Genomic DNA, 12,563 nt, shown 5'->3' on the forward strand with positions numbered 1-12,563 from the left:
GGCACACTATTGTATCTGTAACTTTTTGCAGTCAATTGTAGTCGGCATGATTCATCATCTACTCAAAGTGTTACAACTTTTATGACACCAGTGCCAACTATCCATGAGAGCTACAGGTACTGAAATGACTCCTATTGCAAGTCAAGAGCCTTCTGGAACAGGAAGGTCCTCATGAGGATTTGTGCATTAAGGAGTCATCTGAAAAGGAACAGCAAAGGAAAACTAGGAGGGAGATAATGGTGGTAGGCCAGCAATTGAAGTCAAACATCGCCCAAGCGGCAAAAACTGCTCAGGAACTGGTCGGATTCCTTCCAGATTTTCTTGTTGTAGTTGGTGCTTTTAGTGCATTGTTTGGATCAAAAGATTCAAACTGCAGCGCCTTGAGGAAGATGATTTTGTTAATTCGATAATGTTTTCCTTTGCCTGAAGCCAATTTTTAAAATTTTTGGCTTTGTTTTTTTTTTTTTGTCACGGTAATTGCAGAGTTGGTATTTAGATTGAGAGTACGGATAGTTGTTTAGGGAATAAAATACCTTTCACTCGGAGAGTTGGTATTTAGTTGATTTATTCCAGGGACATTTGGGACCTTTTGTCACCTAAACTTATGCCCATTTTGGTCAACGAAGTTTTTTTTTTTTTTTTAACCTTCTTCTCTGCTTGCCCATCAATAGACCACCAAACCACCGTAGCGCCCATTCCATGCCCTAACTTCGATTTGCCATGGAAGCCATCGTCCATGGAGGCCGAGCTCTCCTCTCTCCCCTCGGTTTCTCTCTGAAGCCTGCCTTACCTGCCTCAAAATCCATTTCCTTCTCCGCTTTTAGGCTTTCGAGGGTCGTCGTCGCGAAGGCTTCGTCTTCCGAGTCGGAACCCTTTGCCTCGCTCTCTGGATCCTTCCGCGCCGCCGCCTCAGGTGCGGTTATCCTCGCTGCCCTTGCCTCCTCCGCCTTCCGGCCTCCCCTCGCCCGAGCGGACCCGTCGCCGTCTGCTCCCCCGCCGGCCGTGGAGGTCGCGGACGCTGAAACTGACCCCTCCGTTCTGTCCCACCTCCTCGACTCGAACTCCGAGGCCGTAGATGCCCTACGGTCTCTACTGTTTGAAAAGCTCGAAGCCGGGCTTGACTCCGATGCCCTTGCCATTCTCCGCCGGCTCATTGCCGCCCAGCCGGAGGAGACGGAATGGAAGTTCCTGGCCGCGCGGCTTCTCAACGAGATGGGCGAGGTGGAGGAATCCCACCGCCTCTACGAGGAGATCCTCGCCGTGGACCCTCTCTCTTTTGAGGCTCTCTTCGAGAACGCTGTCCTCATGGACCGGCGCGGTGAAGGTGAAGCTGTGATCAGGCGGTTGCAGCAGGCTCTGGATATTGCGGAGGTTGAGCAGAAGGAGAAGGCTGCAAGGGACGTGAGGCTGATTATGGCCCAGATACAGTTCTTGCAGAAGAATGTGGAAGAGGCATTGTTGAGCTACGAAGAGTTGGCGATAGAGGATCCCATGGACTACAGGCCTTACTTCTGCCAGGGAGTGATCTATAGCTTGTTGGACAGGAACAAGGAAGCGAGGGAGAAATTTTCCAAGTACCATGAACTTTCACCTCGAAAGTTTGAGGTGGATGGATACTTGCAGACACCATTGTCAAGGGAGAAGCTATTTGGCACCGCAGATGCTTAGAGTCTAAGAAGCAGAGATGAGGCCAGGATAATAAACGAGAGGTAAGCCTCTCTTGCTTGAAGAGCTAATTGTTCAATGTTGTTGTAACTTTCACAGATCTTGCATTGACAATCAAACAGGCATATATGAGAGCAAAGGCTATGTTATTTGATTCAAACTATCTTGCATTGACTATCAAACAAGCTCCATAAGTGAATCAATTTTCTTTTTTTGATTCCTCTATTTTCTTCAGTTGTGGTTCTTCCTTTAGCATACATATAGTATTCGAGCTAATCATTGAAAACATAAGTGTAGAGAGAATTTGATTTGATGATTTGGTATTTGGAGTGAACCAATTGCCCTCTCAACTCTCAAGTCCTACATGATTTTTTTTTTTTTTTGCATGTTAGTAGTTTTTATCATTTGCAAATGTGGATGTGCATTTCATATCATGTTTGGTTCAGAGAATGATTTTACCAGAATTAGATTAATTATTCTTAAATAAACTAGAAGTTAAATAGGTATATCTGTAGCCTGTCTTGCCGATTATTGAATGAAATGGAGACAATTCATGACGGTTTATATCTGATTTGCAGAATTTGGGTTGTTAATTTATAAGAAATATTTTTTTTAGGAATAGTTACTTTCATTAGGAATTGTTAATTCATTAGCTTCAGCTTGTGCATGTATGAACTTGCTAAACGCCAACTCTAGTTCACAAAAAGTTCATAAGACCAGATTTTTATGATTAGAGTGTCTACTGCCTATAGACTTCAATCTGAGTTCATGGCATGATTGCAATGGTGCATTTGTAGCATCAGTGAAACTCTGTGGTAAAGAAAGTACAAGCTTGTATCATCAATCACAGCATATTATGAAAGCATACACAAGTAACATAACTTCATGTTTTTTGAGTCCACCAAGTGGCAAATTGGCTAGCTATAACCAGCTAACATTGTGGCAAAAGGCGAATACGCTCGCCCCCAGCGCCCCCGCCAATCCGTCCCAAGGCCAACATGGAGGAGGTAAATCACGGGCGACTACTAGCCTTTGGAATAGTGACTAGCACATAAGGGAGACATTTATCTCGGCTTTGCCGAGATTCGAACTCCAGACCTCATTGTGGTAACACCTCATGCGCTAGCCACTAGACCCATCCGAAGGGACTAACTATAGCCAACTAACATGCCACTATTAGATATTGCTAATAACACATACAATAGTGATGTTTTGGTTAGCAAAGAATCATTAAGCAATGAAAGAGCTTGCAATTATTGCACCAACAAAAATTGTATTAAGACTCTAAGGTGAAATGGCAGTTGAGGGATGATGGGCTGGCCACTGAAAGCAATATAGATACATGGAAAGCAATATGGATACATCGAAATAAAATCATATGATGCATCTAAGTATCTAGTTATCATCATAAGGCTATATTGGATATAAATCGAAAATAATGGCAAACGAATGATCTAACTTGAATTCATCACATTAACTATTGATCTTACTAGTCGTCGAAGTTCCCGCAAGTGCAACGGGTGATCTTTTGCAGGATTGGGTGGCAACCGAATCTTGATCTCAATAGGGAAGAGTCCAGAGAAGAAGAAACTCTCAAAACTCTTGATTCAAGCTGTCCAAATCAACGAGCTTCTTCCTTTATATATCAAGTCCATCAGGGAACACCCACCTTAAAGCTCATAATCCATTAACAACCGATCAATATTAATGGAATTGACTATTCGTGTGGATCGTGAGTATGTAGGGGGGGGGGGGGGGGGGGGGTGAATAACGTGATTTTGATTTTTTTTTTTAAATCAAATACGTAGTGAAAATAAAAAAAGGAAGCGAATTGAAAGGGGTAAGCGCTAATACAAGTACTTTTTTACTTGGTTCGGAGCTTTCGATGACTCATATTCTAAGGTCCACACTCGTTGAGTGCTTTCATTTGACAATCATTATCAGTTCAAAAATTTGAGTTACAAAATTGAGTACACGAACTGTACAATTAAAAGTTATCAACAAGAAAGTATGAACAGAATTCCTTAACCGTCGGTTGTTGGAGCATCATTTTAGGATCGTCGGAGCTTTCTCGGAGCAGTGCACAAGAATAAAAGTTGTAGCACGTGTTGTGTGGAAGCTACTGGTCGAATCCTTTTTTTATAGGCCCATTTGGACGTTTGAATCCACCTCCAGGTGCTTGGAGTGCGCTGATGTGGCTGCACCTTGTCGAAACTTCATCTAGGAAGTTTATCTATGCCTGGGCGCTTGGACCAGTCTAGGTGCTCGGAACATTCGGGTGCCCTCGTTGATGAAGGTTGTCACCCGTAGAGCTCCTTAGTTGCTGACTTGGGCGCCTGGAGCCCCATTTTCCTCCTTTTGCTTTTCTGCATCATAAGGTTAGGCAGACAAGTAATAATATAAAAATGAGTAATATATTTGATAGTCTCCAAACTGTCCGGTCCTGATTTTAAGTTTTGTTGAAATCTTAGGTCAGACCGACGCCTACTATTCCTTCAATTAGGAACACATCTTCACTGGATCTTTCTTCCAGTTACTTATCTCCACTTATCAATTGCAGACTTCCTTGATATCAGACCTCTTGATCCACCAGGACTTTCTTCTAGTTTTCAATTGATCTCGACTTATCTAGTTGTCAATTCAACTGAACTTCCTCCTGCTAGATCTCAACCAATCTGGACTTCGTGTCAACTATCAACCTAGTTGGATTTTAGTCTGATATTTCGGTCCTCTAGACCTTTTAAATTCATATCCTGCACACTTGGTAGACAGATCAGACCACAAACATCTAATTTTAATTTATCTGTCTTTCATCACAATTTGAATTAGATCATTAGTACTAACTGTAATAATAATTAGATCTATATATTGAACTCACATCTAATATTTAAACCCCTCTATGCTACAAAGCATTAGATCATTTAATTGGAGTTTAGTTTTTTAATTATAATTAGTTATGTGTTAATAAGTACAAGTCCAAGAGGTTAAATTCATCCACTTAATCGGATTAAACTGGACTTAATCCTTCATCCACAAGTTCACTAATCATGGATATGAATTTCCTAATGGCTCCATCTGGTACAATGTTGGTTTTCCAGAGTCTCTGTTGACTTGTAGTTGGGATCAATGCTCTACTCCTAGGACTTTATTGATTCATGCAGTTAACAATGCTGTAAATATCATTGTGCTCTTGGCCAGTGTAAGTTAATCATAATTATGGTGGTAAAAGATGAATACGTTCGCCTCCAGCGTCCTCGTCAATTCGTCCCAGGATCAACACGGAGGAGGTAAATCATGGACGGTTACTAGTTTTTGAAATAGTGACTAGCACATAAGGGAAGTATTTATCTCGGCTTTGTCGAAATTAACAATGATCATTGTCGGTTGCCTTCTACTTTTGAGTTTGGGAATAACTATTTTAATTTTTGTTGAAATGGGAGATTATTCTGGTTCAAAATGATTGACCACCAAATTAGAGACACCTTAATAATTTAAACATCCTGATGATCACACTTGCCTATGAGAGATTTCTGTTAATACGAACATGGATTTTCATTCCTGTTCATGTTAAATTATGGGCATCAAACATCATAGTTTTGATTACTTTCTGATTACGACACTAATAGTGAACTCTTTCAATTTATTAAGTTTTTTCTTTACAAAATAAAATATTGTTTGTACCCCTAGGATTATTTTTTTTAAGAAAATGAATATTTTATTATAAATTATTTAATAAATGATATTTTTTTTATTGTCATCATATTTGAGTGGCATATTTTTTACATATGTATAAAAACTGAATTAGATATCGAACCAATTTATTAGTCGAATTGGTTGTTAAATCGATCAATTTTAAAATTGATTAAAATTAACTTGAACGAGTAATCAAAATGCGTAGGTGGGTTTATATTTTTCCAATATTGGTATTTGCTTTTGGAATTGTTTAAACTCGTTGAGTTCATTTTCTTTTTTTAACCTTTTCCCTCTACTACTGTTCATCTAAAAATTAACACCGTACCATCGTGTTGTTCTCGTTCTCCTCTCTCGTCCTTCTCCTTTTTGCTGCATTGTCTTTTTGTTCGAGTGTCGTGCTCGTCATGGAAAGTTATCTTGACATTTTCAACTGGGAGATTCTGATGGGCCCCTACATTGATGAGAATGATTGAAAAACCTGGTAGGAGGATGACTTCGCCGATGGAGCCATCGTGCTCGATTACTTCACGTTAAATTTGCACGAGGAGCGTTGTAAAGGAGCCCTCTTTGATAGAAATGGTCACGATGAGGAGATGGTTGAGGTGACTAATTATGTAGACCCGGAAATGAATGAGAAGGACATCAATTTTTGGAGGTAAGTACTGATTTAGATGATTATGAGTTCGATGAGGAAGAGGAGGAGAAAAGCTCATATCTTGGTAGCCAAAAGGATGAGTTTGGTGGTGCTAAAACATTGAAAATTGTCGAGAAGATATATGAAGATGAGGAGGATGAAGAACTAGAGGGTACTATAAAAATGAGAATTGAAAAGCTCAAGGAAGAAGGGTGTGAAGAATATATGGAGATTGAGGACATTGAGTTGCAGAATGATTTGGTTAAAGAATGAAAGAAGAAAGTGATGGCTTGGTGTTAACTCTCGTTTGAGCTTCTAAAGTTATGCGCTTTGCAATTGATTATCTATTAATTGTTTTTTTTTTCCTTTGAAGTTATTTCATTGCTACTATCCGAGTTCATTGCTAAACAAATATTAGGTAGAATGTTAATGACACTCTTTAAATACTTGTTCCTCTTCGTAGAAGCCACTCTAGTCTTAGTTGAAGGCCCAAGCAATGCGTCTCAACGAAGCTTTCTCGGTCAGGTGCCTTTCGATTCTAAAATCTCAACTGCCTATTGATGGATTGACCTCATGGCAGTTCTAATCCTTTAGTGAGACGTTTCGCGGCTTCACCCAAGGAGAGTGCTCCAACAAGACATGAGATGATTTTTCCTATTAGTTGTGGAGCTTATCCAAATACAATGAGTAGTTACCTTTTCAAGGAAGCACCGAATCCCTAATTGCTTTTGGAAATCCATTTTCTTTGTCACCATGTTTCATGCATGTACAATGGTTGTCTTCTTTATATAATTATATTGTTGCCTTATCATTAATGTTGGGTTGTGTTTGAGATCAGTAAATGGATGTTCTGTACCTTTTTATTTGTTTATCGAAATAAGATTGGTTGTATTATCTTTTAAGTAAATTGTTTGTTTATCTTAAGGAGCTTACAGAAAATGATGAAGATTATTGATTGAAAAGTTAAATCACAGACTAGATTATTTATAGATATTATATACAGTTTCAATGTAATATATCGAAAATAATAAATCTAAATAGTGCCATAAAAACAAACGAGTAGCACAGAAAAGCAACAATATCATATTGCTGATTTATGAAAATGAGCAGCAACATGGTGTTGTTGATTTTAAAAAATTAGCCCCGTGTTATTGATTTCTAGAAATCAGCAACACCATGTCGTTGATTTTCAAAAGTCATCGTTAAAATTTGAGGAAGTGTGATGGGAGGAATCGAGATACGATGCGTTCAATGACTTTAGAAGCATGCTTTGCGCGCTGAGGAACATCGCCTCCCTCCTCCTGATCTTGTTACGGGGCATGGTGCACTACAGGTCCCATTTGGTGGTGGTTGTTGCCGACGAGGCCTACTCTCTATTCTTCGCATCGGAAATGACACTATGCATTAGTAGAAGTGAGATGAGTCGCTCCGACGATCCAGATGCAGGAATTCTGATTGGTAAGGTCGAGGAATAAGGAGCTGAGGGAAGAGCTAGAGAGTGTCGGGGTGTGGAGGTGCGACACGGAGGTGAGGGAAGAGCTAGAGAGTGTCGGGTTGTTGAGGTGCGACGCGGAGGTGCGACGCGGAGGTGAGGGAAGAGCTAGAGAGTGTCAGGGTGTTAAGGTGCGACGCGGAGGTGGCTGCTGTTGGTTGCTACTCGGAAAACCTACTGATTCCTCTGTACAAAAATTTTGTACAAGATCTGAACCTTTCCTACCTACCATGTGTTCTTTTAAATTAAACTTGGATCGCCTGCGGAACATAACACGTTTGATCCCAAGTTTAACTTATATATTCTTTTAGGTTTAGATTTGGATCTCCTGCAGAACTTAACACGTTCAATCTAAATCACCTAGGTCACAAAGTTGATTAAATATTCATTTCCAAATTTGGCTTCCAGGACTGCATGGCGAGACACATGACCTTCTTGGATATGGGAGCAACCACCACCGCCTAGACAAAGCCTTTTAAGGAAAGTTAATATTTAATTTCCTTAAATGACTCTAGGTTAACCAAAAAGAATAATCGAAGCATAAGTTCAAAAAGAAAACAAAAGAACACAAAATCGAAAACTAATTCGAAATCTAGAATTGCATGTCTCTTGTATTTGGTATTTTTACAAAGAAATAAAACTAGTATGATGCAGAAAATAATGACTAGTTACACCTTTCTTTGAGAATAATGACCTCTTGATCTTCTACCGTATTCCTCTTCTAATCTCGGACGTTGTGTGGGCAACGATCTTCCGAAACGAGAACCACCTAGCACCTTCTTCTCCTTCCTTCAAGTTTCGGCCAAGGACAAAACTTCCAAAGGATGAAGAATTTTTTCCACCAACCAAGCTCCAAGGGATGCAAGCTTTCTCTCCTTCGCCAAGCTAGGATCCGACCACCATTTGATCTCCAAGAAAAAAGAGAGGTTCGACCACACCAAGGAGAAGAGAGAACTTGAAGGGGCCGGCCACACCAAGTAAGAAAAGAGGGAGAAATAGAATAGAGGTTATATCCATGAAGGCACCCAAACCCCCTTTTTTATATTCCTTAGCCTTGGCAAATAAGGAAAATTTAATAAAATCTTCCTTAATTCTTTTGCCATTGAAAAAGAAAATTTTAATTAATTAAAATTAAAATCTTTTTCTACATGCTTATGACCTGCCACATTAAAAAAGCAAACAAGGAAATTTTTCGCTAGAAAAATTAAAGCTTCCTAATTTGCTTCCGGAAAAATTTTAAAATAAAATTTCTCTTTAATAATCCCTTCATAATTGATGCTATAAAAGGAAATTTCTTTAATTTTAAAATTTATCTTTTCAATATGTGGATGATTTATAAACAAGGAAAGTTTTTACCAAAATTAAAATCAACCTTTTAATCTATAAATAAGGAAAGAGATTTAACTCTTCTCTTAATCTTTTGTAGAATCTTATAAAAGGAAATATTTTAATTTTTAAACTCTCTTTTAAATCATGTATTCCACATAAGAAAAAATTTAAAAATTAAAATTCCTTTTGTATTTTTAATGGCCGGCCACCTAGGCTTGGGTTCAAGCTAGGGCCAGCCACCCATGGACCAAGGCTTGGCCGACCCTAGCTTGATCCCCAAGCTAGCTTGGCCGACCCCTATAACATGGGTATAAAGGTGGGTATAGGTGGGTATAGTACTCTATAATTAAGAGGCTACGATAGGGACCGAGAGGAGGAATTGGTTTTGATCTCCCGATAAAATTAAGCATCCCGTGTTTGTCCCGAACACACAACTTAATTTTATCAATAATAATTCATTCCACTAGAGAACTATTATTGAACTACCGCACCAATCCCAAATTATATTTTTGGGCTCCTTCTTATTATGAGTGTATTAGTCTCCCTGTGTTTAAGATAATGAATGTTCACTAATTAAATGAGTTACTGACAACTCACTTAATTAATATCTTAGTCCAAGAGTAGTACCACTCAACCTTCTCATCATGTCGGACTAAGTCCACCTGCAGAGTTTAACATGATAATCCTTATGAGCTTCTCTTGGGAACATTCTCAACCTAGATTTCTAGGACACATTTTCCTTTTATAATCAACAACACACACTATAAGTGATATCATTTCCCAACTTATCGGGCTTATTGATTTATCAAACTAAATCTCACCCATTGATAAATTAAAGAAATAAATATCAAATATATGTGTTTGTTATTATATTAGGATTAAGATCACATACTTCCATAATAACTGAGGTCTTTGTTCCTTTATAAAGTCAGTATAAAAAGAAACGACCTCTAATGGTCCTACTCAATACACTCTAAGTGTACTAGTGTAATTATATAGTTAAGATAAACTAATACCTAATTACACTACGACCTTCCAATGGTTTGTTCCTTTCCATCTTGGTCGTGAGCTACTGTTTATAATTTATAAGGTACTGATAACATGATCCTCTGTGTGTGACACCACACACCATGTTATCTATAATATAAATTAATTGAACAACTACATTTATCATAAATGTAGACATTTGACCAATGTGATTCTTATTTCTAGATAAATGTTTATACCAAAAGCTAGACTTTTGGTATACATCCTAACAATCTCTCACTTATACTAAAAGACTAAGCTGTCATATCTGCTGCCATACATCTGATTCCCAACTCTTCAACATGCCCATCAAAAGCTCTTGCCTTAAGGGCCTTAGTGAAAAGATCTTTTAGGTTATCACTTGATGCAATCTAAGCGGCAACAACTTCTCCTCGTTATACGATTTCTCGTATTGGGTAGTACTTGCGCTCTATTGTGTTTACTTGCCTTATAGACTTATGCTTTCTTCGAGTTTGCTACTGTAATAATCTTTTGGACAAACCAGAAATCATATCTAAGTCCATCTTGAGGTCATTTTAGCCATTCATCTTCTATGCCTGCCTCAGAGGCTGCCATATTCTCAGCTTCTATGGTGGAGTCTGAAAAACACCACTCCTTCATAATTATGACTTTACCTACTAAAGTAAACACAAAACCCCGAGGTTGACTTACTATTATCCCTATCCGATTGGATGTCTAAATCCATGCAACCCACAGGGAACAAATTATCTGCCTTGTAAGCTAGCATATAATCTCTAGTGCCTCTAAAGTACTTCAATATATGCTTTACCGCAGACCAATGTCCTTGTCCAGGATTATTTTGATATCTGCTAACTATGCCCTTGGCAAAACAGATTCCTGATCTCGTGCATAGCATACATTAGGCTTCCGACAGCCGAAGCATAAGGAACTGTCTTCATTTACTTTATCTCCTTTGATGTCTATGGAGATATCTCTTTAGATAAAGTTACTCCATGCTCAAAAGGTAAGAAACCTTTCTTGGAGTTTTGCATGCTTAAAACGAGCAAGGATTTTTTCGATATATGAAGCTTGGGATAAGTAAAATATTCTTTTCTTGCGATCCCTTATTACTTTGATCCCAAGAATATATACATTCTCCCAAGTCCTTCATATTGAATTGTTTGGACAACCATACCCTTACTTCTGATAACACTTTGATATTGTTTCCAACTACCAAAAATGTTATCTACGTATAGTACAAGAAGTACCACCACGTTTCCATCATACTTTTTGTATACACAAGACTTATCTGGTTACTAAATAAATCCATAGGTCTGGATTACTTTGATGAACCGGATGTTCCTAGACCTTGAAGCTTTGCCTCAGTCCATAGACTGATTGAGCTTGCACACAAGATGCTCTTTGCCCTTTGCAATGAATCCTTCTGGTTGCTTTATATGGATGCTTTCTTCAAGACTTCCATTAAGGAATGCTGTCTTGACATCCACTTGCCAAATAGATAAAGGAATCCGGATAGATTTAAGCATGGCTACCGGTGAAAAGGTTTCATTTTTCAACAAACCTTGCTTTAAAAGTTTATACATTCCTGTCTATCCCTCTTTTTCTATTATAGACCTTTATACACCAAATGACTTTTACACCATCTGGTGGTTTTACAAGCTTTCAGATTTTATTAGAATACATATATTCTAATTCTGTTATTCATTACTCTTTGCCAAGATGCTGCATCTTTATCTTGGAGTGCTTTATCATATGTCCGGGATCAGGGTCATGTTCATTTGGGATCAAGTCCAAAAGACTCTCTCAAAACATGAATCTTTTAGGTTGTTTGACAACCCTTCCACTACGATTAGACACTGTCTATAATTGTGTATCAATTGTGATACGTGTTGCAGTTTCTTGTGATATTTCATCTTGTACAGTTGGTACTAGATTAGACGTGTCCTTTATTAAGAATAAATTTACTTATGGGCTTGTGGTTCATTATATAGTCCTCTTCTAAAAATCAGTCATTGATGCTAACAATGACCTTCTGATTTTTAAGACTATAAACACACTTTCGTTTCTCTAGGATAACTCACAAACTAGTGAATTCCTATCCAACTTATCATTGTCTCTCTTCAGCATATGTGTTGGACCATCCGAATCCGAATATGCTTCAAAATAGGCTTAAGCCTATTCAGCAATTCTATATGAGTAGAGAGTTCTGACTTTGGAAGGTACTATGTTCACTTCCATTTTCAAAGTATATCCTTAAACAAATTTGGTAATTTTCTGAATAACTCATCTAATTATTTCCATAAGAGTTCTATACCTTCTTTCCACTACACCATTCTGTTGGGGTGTACCAGGTGAAGTTAGTTGGGATTGAATCCCTACTTTTGATAAGTGACTCCTAATGTCCCAAGAGGTACTTGCCACTACAGTCTTACCATAGTGACTTGATACTTTTACTTTAACGTTTCTCCGCATCAGTCTTGTACTCTTTGAACTAATCAAAACACTTAGTCTTGCGGTACATCAAGTAAATGTATTTGTATCTTGAATAGTTGTCTATAAAATAGACGAAATATTCGATACTACCTCTTGTCTAGATAGTCATAGGATCACACAAATCAGAATGAACCAATTTCAACATATCTTTGGCTCCATATCCCTTAGACTTAAAAGCTTCTTGGTTATTTTTCCTTCCAAGTAAGACTCGCAGGTTGGAAAGATTTCCACTACTAATGAACCCAAAAG

General features: G+C 38.4%; 1 protein-coding gene across 1 annotated transcript; it reads left to right on the forward strand.

Annotated features, from left to right (window-relative positions):
- Positions 1-657: 657 nt before the first annotated feature.
- LOC121996717 (protein SLOW GREEN 1, chloroplastic-like) lies at positions 658-1,890 on the forward strand. Its single transcript, XM_042550785.1, has one exon. It carries the CDS (start codon positions 721-723, stop codon positions 1,666-1,668), a length of 948 nt encoding a protein of 315 aa, XP_042406719.1. The 5' UTR covers positions 658-720; the 3' UTR covers positions 1,669-1,890.
- The last annotated feature ends 10,673 nt before the right edge of the window (positions 1,891-12,563 follow it).

Source organism: Zingiber officinale, chromosome 6A (genome assembly GCF_018446385.1).
Source record: "Zingiber officinale cultivar Zhangliang chromosome 6A, Zo_v1.1, whole genome shotgun sequence".
In the NCBI taxonomy this organism is placed as follows: Eukaryota; Viridiplantae; Streptophyta; class Magnoliopsida; order Zingiberales; family Zingiberaceae; genus Zingiber; species Zingiber officinale.

Coding starts and splice junctions, on each gene's coding strand:
- LOC121996717 (XM_042550785.1), top strand. CDS start 721: ATGGAAGCCATCGTCCATGGAGGCCGAGCTCTCCTCTCTCCCCTCGGT.